The 15,705-nt window shown below is 39.2% G+C and overlaps 1 protein-coding gene across 1 annotated transcript in view; it reads left to right on the forward strand.

The window, feature by feature from the left end:
* The window catches only part of LOC134797791 (uncharacterized), a 78,517-nt gene extending 67,567 nt beyond the window's left edge, over positions 1-10,950 (forward strand). The window contains exons 6-11 of the mRNA XM_063770160.1: positions 375-530; positions 4,648-4,662; positions 7,223-7,353; positions 9,465-9,677; positions 10,134-10,507; positions 10,882-10,950. Coding sequence (XP_063626230.1) covers positions 375-530; positions 4,648-4,662; positions 7,223-7,353; positions 9,465-9,677; positions 10,134-10,340 — 722 coding nt within the window. The 3' untranslated portion in view covers positions 10,341-10,507; positions 10,882-10,950. The remainder of the gene's footprint in view (positions 1-374; positions 531-4,647; positions 4,663-7,222; positions 7,354-9,464; positions 9,678-10,133; positions 10,508-10,881) is intronic.
* Positions 10,951-15,705: the final 4,755 nt, after the last annotated feature.

Genomic DNA, 15,705 nt, shown 5'->3' on the forward strand with positions numbered 1-15,705 from the left:
TGTTGCTCTGTCGTCTGTGACCTAAAGATAAAGATAAAAGATAAAAAAATAGTTTATTCATTTCATTTATTTCTATAACAATAATACATTGTGTTAGAAAACTTATGAACTAATTACATACTTATAATCTAATTAAACGAAGTAAAAGATGGGACATGTCAGCAAATAAGTAAATAAGTTTTCAATAATTAAATTAAACAATTAAATAACAGGTGAAAAGTACTAATAAAATAATATAATATAATGTCAACCCCTATTATTCAATACCTATTAATCTGTCTTTGGCGTTGGACCTGCGGTGCGGATATATCGGTCATTGGCGTCCAAAAGGTTATTATGTTTAATATTATTATGTGAGTTTTGTTTATCCACAGGCACTATAAGGACCTTCAACTACGCCGTGAACGGGAGACATTTGGCCAACCACGAGTACAGAGCATGCATACGACGTAACTCTGGGATGTGCTCCGTCAGACACACCCCGTGTGACAACCGGTCTTTTAGGATAGGAGGAGGGCAGCAGTCGAACGGTAAGAAATGAAACGAAATTTATTAATGTATGTTGAGAATGGGTTCTCTCTTCTCTCTTCTCTGTCGTATCGCTCTTGACCACGGAAGAAAGAATGAGCGCGCCGGTGCTCTTGACGGAGCGGTCGTGGTCACGTTGAGGCGTCCGCATCGGTAGTAGAGGCGGACACAGCTCTTCGCGATGTGAGAATGGGTTACATAAGCTTAAATTAATTGCTACTCTAGTAGTCTCACCAGAATCTACCTTTTCAGGCGTACAATACATTTCAGGATGACAGCGACACACGCAATCACATTATATAATATCAATTTAAAATAACTTTAACTAACTTAAATAAATAAAATAAAATCAAAATTAAATTAACATGTCATATAGTTTACATTTTGAAATTATCAAACATAAAAAGTGTCATTTAGAAAATCGTTTATATTGTAATAATATTTATGTATTGTACGTAGTATACATCATATCACGAATGTTGGGACACACTCTTTGTATATGGCCCTTTTTTAAACATATCTTGCAAACGTACTCCTTGAACTTGCATGTGGCTTGGTCGTGACCTTGGTCGCCACAGCAGACACACTGTTGCCGTGGTTGTCTTGGGCCCCACGAGCTCCGGGACGGCCGCGCCGCGCCCCCGGCCCGCCGTGGCGGCCGCCGCGCCCCCGCCGCGCCGAGCGAAGCGCGCGCCGCTGCCGGCGCCGCGCCCGTGTCCCGGCGCCGGCGCCGCGTATACCGCATGAAGATCGTGCTCTTTGGAGCTAGAGGGCTTTTGTTCTACAACATTTGCGGCGTTTTTAGCCGCGGCCTCCAACGATACCGCCATTTTGTAGGCCTTTTTAAAGTCTAAGTCGTTTTCTTCACAAAACAAACGTTGACGAGTTGTTTCGTCTTTTAGGCCACATATGAACTGGTCCCTCAGGTTGTCCTCTAAAGTGGTTTTGAAATCGCACGTTGTTGCTAGGTGCTTCAACGAGGCGGCAAACTGGGCAACCGATTCACCTTCGGTTTGTTTTGTTATGCGAAACTTGTACCGCTCGGCGAGATAAGATGGCTTCGGCTGAATGTGCGACGCGACCAACGCGATCAAGTCGTCGTATTTAAAGTCCTTTGGTTTCTTTGGACTGCAAAGGTCTACCATTAACTCGTATGTGGCAGTGCCTACACACGCTATCAGTATAGGGACCTTCTTCGCGTCATTTACATCATTGGCTAAAAAGTATTGTTCCACAATCTCACAATATGTCGACCACTTTCCGTCATTAATATCAAATGCTTTTAACTTTCCCACAGACATATCCTTTCACTTGCACTATCCACTACACAAATACTTACGTAGATTCGCGACTGCGCCAGATGATATGGACGTAAAGGGCGATAGAAAGAAACACGAAGTGACTTCAATGGCGGTTTATTCTACACTGAAAACCTCGTCAAGCGCGAGCGGCCTACCCACATATTTATATCAATAACTTGTTAGTTATATCTACCTACATGTAGTATTGTGATGTATACTACATGTATGAGCCATTGATACTTGTTTATCATCTTATAGCAGACTATTACGAGTTCAGACGAACATGCTCTTGTTGTAAAATCAGCTGCAGTGTTAGTTGACCCCCCAACAAACAAATTTCTATCATTTATCACTGCAGTAGACTGTACCTACTGAAGATTTTCTCGGGGTACTTACTGATGAAGTCAAAATTACACGTTTCAATAGTTAATGCACATAACAATTAAAGAATAAATGAAGAAAGCAGTTGCAATTTGATATTTCAAGCTAGGACTCTCTCTCTTTGGTCGGTCCCTCATGTCTGAGGATCGTGGTCAGTATCAGAGTTGCATCTGGAGCAGATGATCTGCCTCCACCGGTTTCTTTCCAACGCGTCTCCGACGACCGTGTAGAAAGCAGAGGATGACGATTCTTTAACTTGATCGGTCCATCTTATTGGTGAACGGCCGCGTGATCTTCTGCCTTCGGTGCTTCAAGCTAGGACAAAAGAACATAATAATAAACCATTGCTATTTTTCTAAGCCAAAACCGTCAATCAGGTCATAAGCGCTACAAATACCAGGATATTCCAGCTTTCATAAAAGACACCCGACATTTGGCAAAGGACACGTTAAGCCAATGTTGTTTGCCGTTTTATTGGAGACTCACACAATTTTTAATTTTATTTTACTTTATTAGGTACACTAAACAGACATCGTACAATATCATGGGTAAGTAATACAATTGCACATTATGGCTTAAATCTAGCACGAGATCCAAAACAAGTGTACACAGCATGTTTTACAATTGAGCGGAAATATTACAAACTATTGGCACTCTATACCGACACTTTGTTTTAAGTGAACAATATCTTCCAAAACCTCTTTTGATATCAATCTGATATTACAGTACAAAACAAGTGTACACAGCATGTTTTACAATTGAGCGGAAATATTACAAATTATTGGCACTCTATACCGACACTTTGTTTTAAGTGAACAATATCTTCCAAAACCTCTTTTGATATCAATCTGATATTTAATAATCTACCTTATTTTGCATTCATAAGGTTTCATGTTAAAGTATCAAGATATTGTTAAGGGAGGTATCAAAGGTTATACATTCGAATGTCAATAGTTGGCAAGCAGCCAACAGTACAGTTGGTTACAACATAGCAGTGAGCCATATCTGAATATTTCTTGAAAATATGATTCTAGTATCAAGTCATGTCGTGGCATGTTTATTTCATAATCATGAAATGAATTATGAGTGTATAAAAATTGTGTGTATTTACCTATCAACTAAGGTGCATCCGTAAATGGGGTAATTTCTAGATGCAACGGATAGTCGTTAGGCCGGATACCGGATGTTCGGCCTGACCATTAGCCAAATATTCGGTATCCGGCCGCCGAATATTCGCCCGAACATTGAAGGTTGTTTACTCCGAAAAAAAGCAAAGTGTAGGCCGGATAGTAGTTCACTATCCGGTGTCCGGCCGGATATTAACTTAAAGGCCGGATAGGCCGGATACCGGATAGCAACCGAATATCCGGTGCATCTCTAGTAATTTCCATTCCACATTTCACGGTAGCTCTTCATTTATACATATTACAAATTACTATGTTGAGTAGTTAAGGAACAAATGCTTCATCTTCTTTCCCGTTATCGTCAAAACATAGCATCCTTGGACGCTTTGACAACTACCCACCATCAGAAATACACTACAACATTATTGCACTTATGTTACCTTACTGGTAAAGAGGGCCTTTACGAGTTCACGCGACGTTCTTCGATCCTAAGCGTATTCCATCTGTCCAATATCCTTGGTCCGAGGTCATTGCGTCTCACTCTCTCATTAAGCAAAATGTGAGACAAAATACACATTGGACAAAGAGATTAGACAGGTGGAAAACCGCGCTAAGCAACACTCCTAGCGTCACTCCACGTATACTATCCGCAAACAAAAATGTCCACCGAGATCATATTTTATCTCTTTCACTCCTGCTACGAGTATAAAATTGTGAATGAGAAATTTTACGACCCCGAAAGCTTACATTATATCTCATAGTCCATTCAAGCAAACGAACTGTTACACAGACTGAACTGACAAGGTGCAAAGGTGTTACGCCACTATAATCGTCATATTTTCATAGAAAAACGTAAGGTGTTTACCGTGCGTTTGTACCTACTGGTGCCCGACGCGGTCCCAGTACATGTCATCTTGGAACTTCAGTCATTGTCAATAGAGGTGACAGCAAGGTGTCATCTATTGGTCATTAGCATGTCGAGCACCAGTACGTTTACATTATTGTGGCACTTTTACATGTATTACTGCAAAAATGTAGATCGTAAACGTAGAGTTGAACACAAACTTTTTACTATAGTCAAAGTTTGTCTGTCAAACTAGTCAACCATAATATACCTACCTATCAACTTATCACAGACATCAGAGACTGACCTGGTGACCTTTCAGCCTACATAAGCTTGGAGCCGGGCCCTGGAGGCCTAGGTGGCGCAGGCACCGGCTTCTACGGGCCGGACGGGGCCTACTTAGGGCCTGGGGTCAACATGGAGCCTGCGGCCTCCACCGCCCCCACTCCCGTGTCGGACCTCATGCCAGCGGACACCATGAATGGTTAATTGACCCTAGGTTTTGGGATCCTTGGGATGGCTCTGTTGTAGGATTGTAGACCCTTGGATTATAAAGTCTTGATGAATCTTGGGATTTAACAAATACCTTTTATATAAAAAAAAAAACCTAAAGTCCTGTAATATTCTTAGTAGTTTTAGCAACTATTAACGTATTTTTAACGTCCTAACTAGAGTTGGGCCGAATATTCGGTAATTATTCGGCATATTTTTCAATGTTCGTATTCGGCCGAATAGTTCGGTTAGAATTGCTGAATATTTACCGAATAAACAAATGATATTTTAAGGGCAAGCGCTAGCTGGCACGGGTGCACTTCGCGGTCAGGCATGAGACGGTTCCCTGTCTTTTCATAAACATTCCCGGCCGGCCCAGAAGGACCAAAAAGTCCAAAAACACGTGCCGAGTGCAGATCACCGACCTATATGAACTTGTTTTCAGGCAGTTTTAGCCTAACCGAATATTCGTATTCGGTATGATCTGAACCGAATATTCGTATTCGGCAAAGTCCATATTCGGTCCATCTCTAGTCCTAACTAAAAGATGATTTCTCCTGGATTGTACTTAATATTACTTTATTTTCTAATTAGTTCAATCTTATTAGAATCCTAACATGGTCCTATCTTGTAATTAATTCATAATGAATGTAGACCTTTTATTTTCTAAGGTATATTTTCCTTTAGTATCTAGTATTTACCCCCGCCCTGCCCACCATACTCAGTTTAAACCGTTGAAATTTAAACCAAACAATTTGCAAAATAGAGTTAAATAATCTTTATGGCACGATTCTTTTTTTGGCGTAGTAATAAGTCGATAAGCAGACTGCCTAAATTCATTATTAGTAATTCATGAAAGAGCATTATCGGAAAAATCATTTCTCAGTGTCCAAACTGTTGCGAAGTCTGAAAACTTTGGATCTTTAATATTGACGGGCGTTTTCTAAGTAGGCTAAAGCCTAAAGCAAAAGTTTTGTTTCTGTATAAATTGCGAACGTGAATTTGGAAGTTTGAAATTGCGGTTCGTGTTTTGTTATAATTATACATACAGTTTTTAACCCTTAAAAAATGACTCACGTTAGACCGGACCGTGTCCGGGCCGGAGCTTCCGGCGCATCGTTTTCTATGGAAAGCATCACGTGATCGCCTGTCATGTCCTAGAAAAGTAAGCTCCGGAAGCTCCGGCCCGGACAGAGCGGCTAATGATTTGAGATACTATCCGAGATAACGTAATAACGACGGGGCTATCCAGGTTTCTACAAATGAGGGGAAAGGGGAGGGTCATAATGCAGTCACACATCCTCACACCTAGTATTTATTACACACCAAGTATAGTATCTATCTACCCCGTGCTGACTTTACGATGCCTTGTATTCGGGTCGGCTAAAAATCTCCCGTCTCTCCTACTATCCTGACTGCAAACCCTATACACTCCTGTCCTATCTACTGGGTGCTCCGGTGTCTCGGGCAGGCTGCGGGCGCCTACGGAGGGGTGGCAGGGGTTGTTGCGTAATAAGCTGGTTTGCGCGCGTACATTATTTGATTTCGCGTTTGAGGCTTAGCCGGTGTGGGGTGACGCTGACACCTCCATTGACTCGAGGCCGCTTAGGTTGAATCAGCAGAGTCATGCGAGCTTACAGGGCTATTTGCCCCAACTTCGCCTCCCCCCTATAGTCTCCTCTTCCTAGTCCTTGCTGCAGGATCTGCTGGCTGGAGTTGCCCCTAGTATCAGTATCAGTATCAGTATCCGGAAGCTCCGGCCCGGACACGGCGCGGTCTAACGTGAGTCATCCTTAAGGTAGAGGCGTCACATTTCGTTTTCTATGACGGGTGATCATGATCTGTACCCCTAGAGTAAATTTCATTCGATAGTGTGACGCGACGAACGCGTTTGCGTTAGGCCTCATTTTGTATGGGATTTTGAGTTCCAAAACGTCCCGCTTGGCGCGCTGTTCAAGATCCCATACAAAATGAGACTTGACGCAAACGCGTACGTCACGTCACGCGATCGAATGAAATTTACACTACATCATAGGGTTTCTGCATGAGGTCATGATACGTTATGCTTTATAGAAAATTATGTGTCGGACACCCCGGCCGTTCTAGCGCGAGTTATCCTGTTCCTAAAATTAATCTGTTAGGTCATGTTTCACTAGGAGATCAACCCTGAAATCGCTGAATTATTTTGCCATTACATAAAAATATCGATATGATACGCCGAAATTTATGTAACAAGTTAACAACAAATTGTGTTTCTTCTTTGAGCGAAAGTTTAATTTGTCCCTTGTATCTACCTCCATTTCTGTAAGACCTACCTTAAAGAGCTTACAGACGTAGTGCATAATTATTTGCCATCGTATTATCATGGAAACGTACGAAAGTGTCTCGCTATTTCAGTCAGTCTCGGTAAAAAAGTAGGTACTGAGGTGTTCTGAAGTAGTATGACAAATACGAACGTTTCCGAGAAAACACGATGGAAAACAATTATGCACTACATCTGTACTACTATTTCTACTTAATTACAAAGTGTATAATCGTAGTCAAACCCTCAGATGTGGTGGAAGACGGGATGATGCCAGTGAACGAGGTCCAGAGTCAAGAGGACGAGATGGAAGGCTCAGGAGCTGATCCTCAGATCGCACCGGCTGTGCAAGCCACGCCTGCACCCAGTATGGCTTCCAGGGTATGTGTCATAAACGCCCTTTGATTATTTATTTATAATTGCAACCACTAAGTTGAATGAAAGATAGGCACATGTCAGAAAGACATAACTTTGATTTCGTGTTAATAGATTTAGACCAAGGTAAGTCTGCAACGATTATGATAGCACGCAGTGTAAGTTTTATTTTAAACGTCAAACTTATATGAATTTATGAAATAACACTTGCACTGTGTGTGCTATCAAAATCGTTGCAGACTTGTCTTGGTCTAACTCTGCCTCGTATTTAAGAGGGGGCGTAAAGACAAGAAATTTGAAGGAAACAAAAGATGTGGCCATCGCGCGTGTTTTTAGCTTTGATCTCCATTACTCTGAAAATATACGTTTGTGTTTAAAATTTGGCCCGTCAGATTCCTCGGATATATCATAAGCTATTTTATATTAAAATTATATTGCTATGGTATGTAGGGTAAAGATATAGAATTGAAAGGTTTTCGTATAAAAAAAAGGACGATGGCTATCTCTTCCGTAGCGAATTTCATTTTAATTTCCTAGCTTAAAATAAATAAATAAAATAAAATAAATTTATTTCGAACATTAAAAATCCGTAGGTACCTATAACGCAAAAACATATAACTAAATTACAGTTAATTAAACAATGTCACTTAAAAAAACCATATTATTTTAAGTCCCCTCTTAAGTCCAGTACGTTATAGGAACATAATAAGAACCTATAAGTACCTCAGATACTATCGAAGATATTCACAGACAAATACACCTCTCATTTCACGTTAAAGTAATAAATTCATTTTGTGTAAGTATTATTAGAGGATGTAAATCATTGAGGCTAGATCCTTATTATTTGTCTGAAAAACCTTCGTCTGAATTGTAACTCTATTCCAATGAGCTTAGAGGGAAATACACATTTTAAAAACGTGATATTGATTTCATTTTAATCTCAGTATATTTCCCTCGTAGTTTTATTGATGCGAGAGAGGCGCAATAAGATTAAAATCAAATCAATATCTTATTTTAAAAATCTGAATACGCTACATAAATGCTGATAAAAGATAAAATTGTGTTTATTGGCAGGAACATTTGAATTCTAGAAAATGATTATTTCTATTTGAATGTTGAATTTATTGCTTTACTGCTTTTATGATACCTAATTATGATTCATCGAACTCTGGACAAAAATATGTAGTTATTAAAATAATAAGATACTTTGATCATTATTAATTTTCTTTTTTCTTGGAGTTGTAGATTGTTGCCCCTTAGGCTTAGATATTAATTATAAGATTTATAAGTATTTGGTTACCATAATTAGTAATTACATAAATACAAATACAAATACAAATATCTTTATTTCGTTTTAAAATGTGGTACAAAAAGATGTTATAAAAGTATATCGTGGTCACACACATTCCACCAAAAGCTGGCATGCAAAACTATTCTAGAAAGTACCTAAATATAAAAAGAAGCATGCAACGGTACGTACTTAGAGTACTTAAATCTAACAATCTAGTGCACTTATATCTAGCGTATTATTAAAATGTCAAAATTACAATTAAATTACTAATGTCATAACTACAATACAGATTCAATAACTAATTTCTTATATCATAAAATGTCAAGTTTGATGTCTAAAGTAATCAAAATATTCTTCAACAGAGTAAAAACATTCTTGAATGAGCCAGTTCTTAAGTTTACGATTAAATAAACTAATAGGCAAATCTTTAATGTCATCATGTAGGCAATTAAATATGTCAATGGACTTACAGTATGCGTTATTGCTGTACAATTGTGTCTTACGGCCAGGACCATAAGTAATATTAAGACTCGTAACAACCCTAAAACCCTGAACTTAAGATGCCAAGTGATATTTATCACGTAGTTATTTTCGTTATATTTCAACCTTTATATATTCTATAAGCATTCAAAACCCTACTTTTCGATACCCTTATTAAATACTTCGAGCCAGTTTGTCTTGTCCTTTCATTCTTTAATAATATGGCTTTTAATATTCCACCTAATCTTATAATTCATAACCTCATAAAAAAATGTCCAAGTAACCCCTTCTCCAAGTAGCCCCATGTTCCAAGTAGCCCCCACCCCTAACCTAACTAACCCCACAGATCTGGAGCTATATTTGGCCCTCCTGGCTCTGGCAGGCCCGCACGCTGTCCTGGCACTGGTCGCCCTACGCTCAACACTACGCGCTGCCAGAAGATGACAAGATCCGGTACACCGGTTATGGGAAATTCGGGGAAGGGCTGAAGGGGGGGTACGGGAGGCTCCGGTGCAAGGACAGGATCACGATTCCGTGTGAGAACGAGTATTTTGTTTCGGTGAGTGCTTTGATATTTTTGCAAAGCAAGGGTTAACGTAAAACCAAACAACTATAGTCTAATATGTACAACCACTAAGCGCTACTTGCACCATCCTACTAACCCGGGATTGACCGGTTAAACCGTTAACGCAGTGTCAACGTGTACTGGTAACCATGGTAACTGCAGGTTTAACCGGTTAACCCCGGGTTAGTGGGATGGTGCAAGTGGCCCTAAGTATGGTGATTGGTGAATGAATATGCTTTTTTTTATTTTGTCTGTAATTTATGAAAATATATTGCCTCCGAATTGAATTATTCAAATAATAATCACGCCTTAACAAAGATGGATGGATGGAAAAGATGTACTCGTATATCTGAATGTGTACGCCAGGAATAAATGTCATGTCTTTATCTTATCTATCTTACCCGTTTTAGTGGTTTTCTAAGTTTACACGCTTTTATTTATCCCCTCCAGAGCTCCATCTTGATGTCTGGCGTCTGCGACCCCCACCATTGCGGCTCCTCCTTCTGTCCCAACAGAAGCCCTAGCGACTGCCACGTTGACACCTCCATAACGCCCTTCGCAGTGTCCGTACACTTCGGCCCGCCATCTTTGAAGCTTAATCCTGAGGAGAACATAGGCGCATGCTTGAGGTATACGCAAGTGCCTTGCGAAGCATGATGTGGATATTTCTGGGCACTTTGGATCACCTTAATTCTGAGGAGAACATAGGCGCATGTTTGAGGTATACGCAAGGGCCTTGCGAAGCATGATGTGGATATTTCTGGGCACTTTGGATCACCATCTTTGAAACTTAATCCTGACGAGAACATACGTTCATGTTTGAGGTATACCTACGCAAGTGCCTTGCGAAGCGTAACGTGGATATCTCTTTGAACATGCATTGGCGATCAACCCAGAGGAAAAGAGGGTGCGTCTCTGAGGTATACGCAAGTTTCTTGCGCAGCATGATGTGGACATCTATGGGATCTTTGAAACTTGACCGTCAGGAGAACATAATATATAGGCGTATATTTGAGGTATACGCAAATGTCTTGCGAAGCGTAACGTGGACATCTCTTTGAACATGCATTGGCGGTCAAGCTTGAGGAAAACAGGCGAGTCTCTGAGGTATACGCAAGTGCCTTGCGAAGCGTAACGTGGACATCTCTTTGAATATGCATTGGCGATCAACCCTGAGGAAAACAGATGCGTCTCTGAGGTATACGCAAGTTCCTTGCGCAGCATGATGTGAACATCTATGGGAACTTTGGATCGCCATCTTTGAAACTTGACCGCCAGGAGAACATTATATAAGCGGATATTTGAGGTATACGCAAATTCCTTGCGAAGCGTAACGTAGACATCTTTGTGCACTTACAATCGCCATTCAATTTCAACCCTGAGGAGAACACAGATGTTCTTGAAACTTTTATAACATTAAAATATTTGCTGTGGTTCCTATTTGGTAAAATTATTGGATATTTATTTATTTACCTATTTATCAAAAGCGTTAATTATTAAAACATTTATATGAGATTTGAATCACTAGTGACCAAAAAATTTTAGTTTGTAAAGTATTAAACTTTGATCAAATCTAAGTACAAAATGCCTGCATACTTATTAAAATTTAAACATAATAGTATTATCTACATGCTCATATTCATTGATCGAGAAAGTTACATAGGTATGTATTTTGTAGCTTTGTACGCCTAGATTTGATCAGACCTATATAATTGTATTGTTAGTATTGTTGTAAGATTGATTTACTCACTTATTATAAGATGTTATCTCCAAATAATATTTACATACACAATCTATTTATTTGTTATGTTAGTTTATTTTTACTTTTAGATCATAAAAATTGTAAATTATTTTGCACAGTGTTTAAAATGTAGAAAAAAATGGATTTGAAAAATGAGGTTGATGGTTTACGTCGTTTACGATATCGATTCTCATTCAAGCCGGTGATTTTTTCTATGTTTCGCTTTATATAGAAAAAAAAAGATTAAGGGTCGGTTGCACCAAACCGTCTGTCACCGTTAAAGTTTTGGGTACCCTGAAAACCAGCGCCGTGTCCTACAGACACTGCTTATAAGCAGCATATATGCTGAGCGGCGTCCTATTTGGTATACGTTTCTTTACTTATTTAATTTGCTATACCTAATGTATGTTTTTACGCCAAATAAATATTTTCTATTTCTATTTTCTAAAGCGTTCGCTAAATTTTATTGTATGGGAAGTTTCATACTACACTGCTGGTTGACGTTAGTGGTTGGTGCAACTGGCCTTAACTGTAACTGTGCCATCTCAAATATATAGTAACATAATAAGAAAGCTCGCTCTTCCTTGTCTTGATATAGAGACCCACGCAAATACAATCATCAATGTAATCTGACGTCACGAGTATATCTTCATTACGCTTTTTGGAGGTTTCATACCACTTTGTACAGTCGACGTCAAAGATATGTTTACATTTTTCGCCTTATTACAAAGGAGTAAGGTGCAAAAGTGTTAACTTATTTTTGAAGTCGACTGTACGAGGTCCAAACATACGTCGACAAAGAATTATTAGGAATATTTTTTTACTTAGATACACATATTTTACGAAATGTTATTAAAAATTTAAATTACAATTATTTACTAGTAACTAAAACAAAATAATAATCGTTTAGCTTTGTTTCATAAACGCAAACGTTTGTTAAAATACCTTATTAACAATATGCCGTCGCAGTAATTTAAAAAAATACTACCGTCTAATGACTCTAATGTATTTTTGGACCACTTTGTACTAATAAAAGGTAATTTCCGCTTGTACTCGTGCACTATTTTGCTTCAAATTGCTCAAACGACTCTTTTCTTTACAATGGCTTGCATGTTCTTTTAGATAAGATATCCATTCCTATATTATGTATGATCTTGATATTTTGAATGCTTTTTAAAGTTAGGTATGTACTTAGGTGAATCGTGATTGATAAAGTTGAAATTGAAGTATTAATTATACCTTCATTGTTTTCATGTATGTTAACAAAATCAAATAATATAAATATTTATTGCAGTTTTTCTTGTAATATTAAAATCCTATGTTACATAATATACCTATGTTGTTTTATTTAACGATTTTTCACTATTGATTTGTATTTCATTTTAGCCATGAGATTAATGTAGGTACTAGTTATTTTATTTTATTTTAGTTAATTTTGTCGATTCTCCAGTTTTCTAGTTATAAATGTCTCTAGTTTTGTTGTTTGTTACCTGAGCATCAGACAACAAATTTTGTTTTCATTGCCCAGGTGGGCCTATGGTGGTCGTCGTATTTTTCCATTACTTTTTCGTAGCTGTGACTTTCTAACAACCACAGTATTTAAGACTTATCGGCTGATACCATTAATAAAAACTTAATTATCATCTACCATATTACACGTACCTACTCCTATAGATATTTGTGTTGAACACGCTGTCAAAGGACCTTCACCACTAGAGTCAGACCAAGAAAAGTCTGCAGCGGATTTAATAGTCCACGCAGTACAAGTATTATTTTAAACGTCAAACTTCTATGAAATTATGACGTATAAATAACACTGGCACTGCGAGGACTATCAAAATCGCTGCAGACTTTTCGTGGCTTAACTCTATAGTCATCCGGCCCGATTCGAACTATAAAGCCCCCTCCAGACTATGCGCGTGAATCGCGGGCAAAGCCGCGAACGCGAGTGTGGAGTCCATTTCGCTGTCTGCGAAAATCGACTCCACACTCGCGTTCGCGGCTTCGCCCGCGATTCACGCGCATAGTCTGGAGGGGGCTTAAGATACGTCAAATATTACGCTAATAAGATATGGACTAGATATGTCAGTGTCAAAAGTGACGTTTTGGCGTGAAGAAACGTCACTTTTGAGTAACAGCAGTTAAGTGCAGGACACAATTGTGCGGTTTCAGAGGAAATTTCTTGCCGCTAACTCTACTTTACTACTAGCCGAGGTTTTACTAGTTACTTGACTACCCGTATGCGGTTCTAAAAATGAATGGAAATATTTTTAAAGGGATGATACAGTAACTCCAAAAATCCTGGTAAGTTACGCATTAAAACGATTCGTTCAAATAGATAATTCAATATCAATTCAACGACGTAGAAGTACATTAAGTACCCTGTCATTACCGTGTAGGTACACTGACTTAATGTGTAGGTATTTCACGGATAAGAAGATTATGATTATGACCTTATATATTTTGAGAATAATATTACCTATCTGCTGTCACTTTCCAATAAGCAAGCTCGACAGAGACAAATGTCTTATTCTTAACGGCGAAGGATGAAAACATCACGTAATAGGCGTGAATTACATACATTTGGCGCGGAAAGCATTCCACTCGTTTATTCAGTGAATTATCGATGTTTTCCCGCTTCACTGGCTCTGGCGTGTTGACAATTGCCGCTTGGAATCGCTTTGTGGCGCTCATGTGACAAGCAAATGCCCGCAGAGATGCTGGAGCAAAGCTTAAAAAATCTACCGGTCCCAGAAAAAATAATAGGAACTAGGTACAGAAGGTTCACTCTCTAACAAAACGCGTCTATTACGACAGATATGACCGTAAGGTGGCGCAAGCGCGACCAGGCGTCCGTTCCGTAGACACCAAAACTAGTGTGACCGCATGCACTTGAAGCGACGCGACGAAATCGCGGAGTGAGCCACGCCTGATATGGCTTAAGCCTTTTCTCGTTTAATATATTTAAGTACCTATCAATCATGCAAGCCCTACTTTCCCATTGCGTTAAATTTGTCCCAAAAATTAAATCCAATCTATTTCCACCTCATTTGTCAAGTATATTAAAATATAGGCCAGTCCCCAGGCAAAGCGATTCGTCACTTGTCTGCCCGTCTTATGACTAAGTACTGTCATAACGATGCAAAACTGGGGGCTCTATTATTGTGAGAAATTACCGCTATTTAGGTACGGCCCTTATTGATTGGTCTACGTCAGGCTCTTAAGAACTCTGTACATAAGATATACCTATTAAAAGTTAGCATTAACTTTAGTACCTATACCTACCTTCCGAAATATCATACAACCGTCCAGAAGAATAAATTCTATGTACCTGTACCTAAATAAAACCTACATATTTACTGGTCAATTTTTTTTTATCAATAGGGTATTGCGCACGAAGGGTTCCGTACCATTACGCAAAAACGGCAAAAAATTACGTTTGTTGTATGGGAGCCCCACTTAAATATTTATTTTATTCTGTTTTTAGTATTTGTTGTTATAGCGGCAACAGAAATACATCATCTGTGAAAATTTCAACTGTCTAGCTATCGCGGTTCGTGAGATACAGCCTGGTGACAGACAGACAGACGGACAGATGGACAGACGGACAGTGGAGTCTTAGTAATAGGGTCCCGTTTTTACCCTTTGGGCACGGAACCCTAAAAACAGTAGAGAGAAAAACCAGAAAAAATATGCCACCCTAATAACTTAGGCTTTACTATCGTTCCCAGTTCTGTAAGTGCTATAAAAGTGTCCCATGTATGTATGTATGTTTATTTGTAGAGCCGTAACTACCAACTGGTATTGCAACTTTGCCGACTTTAGTCGCCTCGGGTGGAAAATTGCGAAATGTCAGTTTTGTTAAGGGGACTATCCATAGGATGTATGCGATTGAACTCGGCCATATAGCTTTAAGACGTAGGACGAATTTCGATTTTTGTGTCATACGCCGTCTATTTTTGATACGACCGCGTAATTTTAAGGGTAATAGCAGGTGTGGCTCACTCCGCGATTTCGTCGCTTTGCAACAGGTAGCTACAAGTACATCCGTTCCACACCAATTTTGGTGACTAGCCATAAGCCGCGCGTGGCGCAGTCGCCACCTAGCGGCCATATCTGTCCTGATCGTAACAGACGCATTTTGTTAGAGAGTGAGTCTCCTGTACCTAGTACTATTATTTATTCTGTGGTAATAGTTAGTTTAGGCCCTAAATAATACACTGTCGTAGGTTTTATTAAAAATGTATGACTTTTCCTCATAAGAGTTAAACCAATAAAAGT

This window comes from Cydia splendana, chromosome 15 (assembly GCF_910591565.1).
Source record: "Cydia splendana chromosome 15, ilCydSple1.2, whole genome shotgun sequence".
In the NCBI taxonomy this organism is placed as follows: Eukaryota; Metazoa; Arthropoda; class Insecta; order Lepidoptera; family Tortricidae; genus Cydia; species Cydia splendana.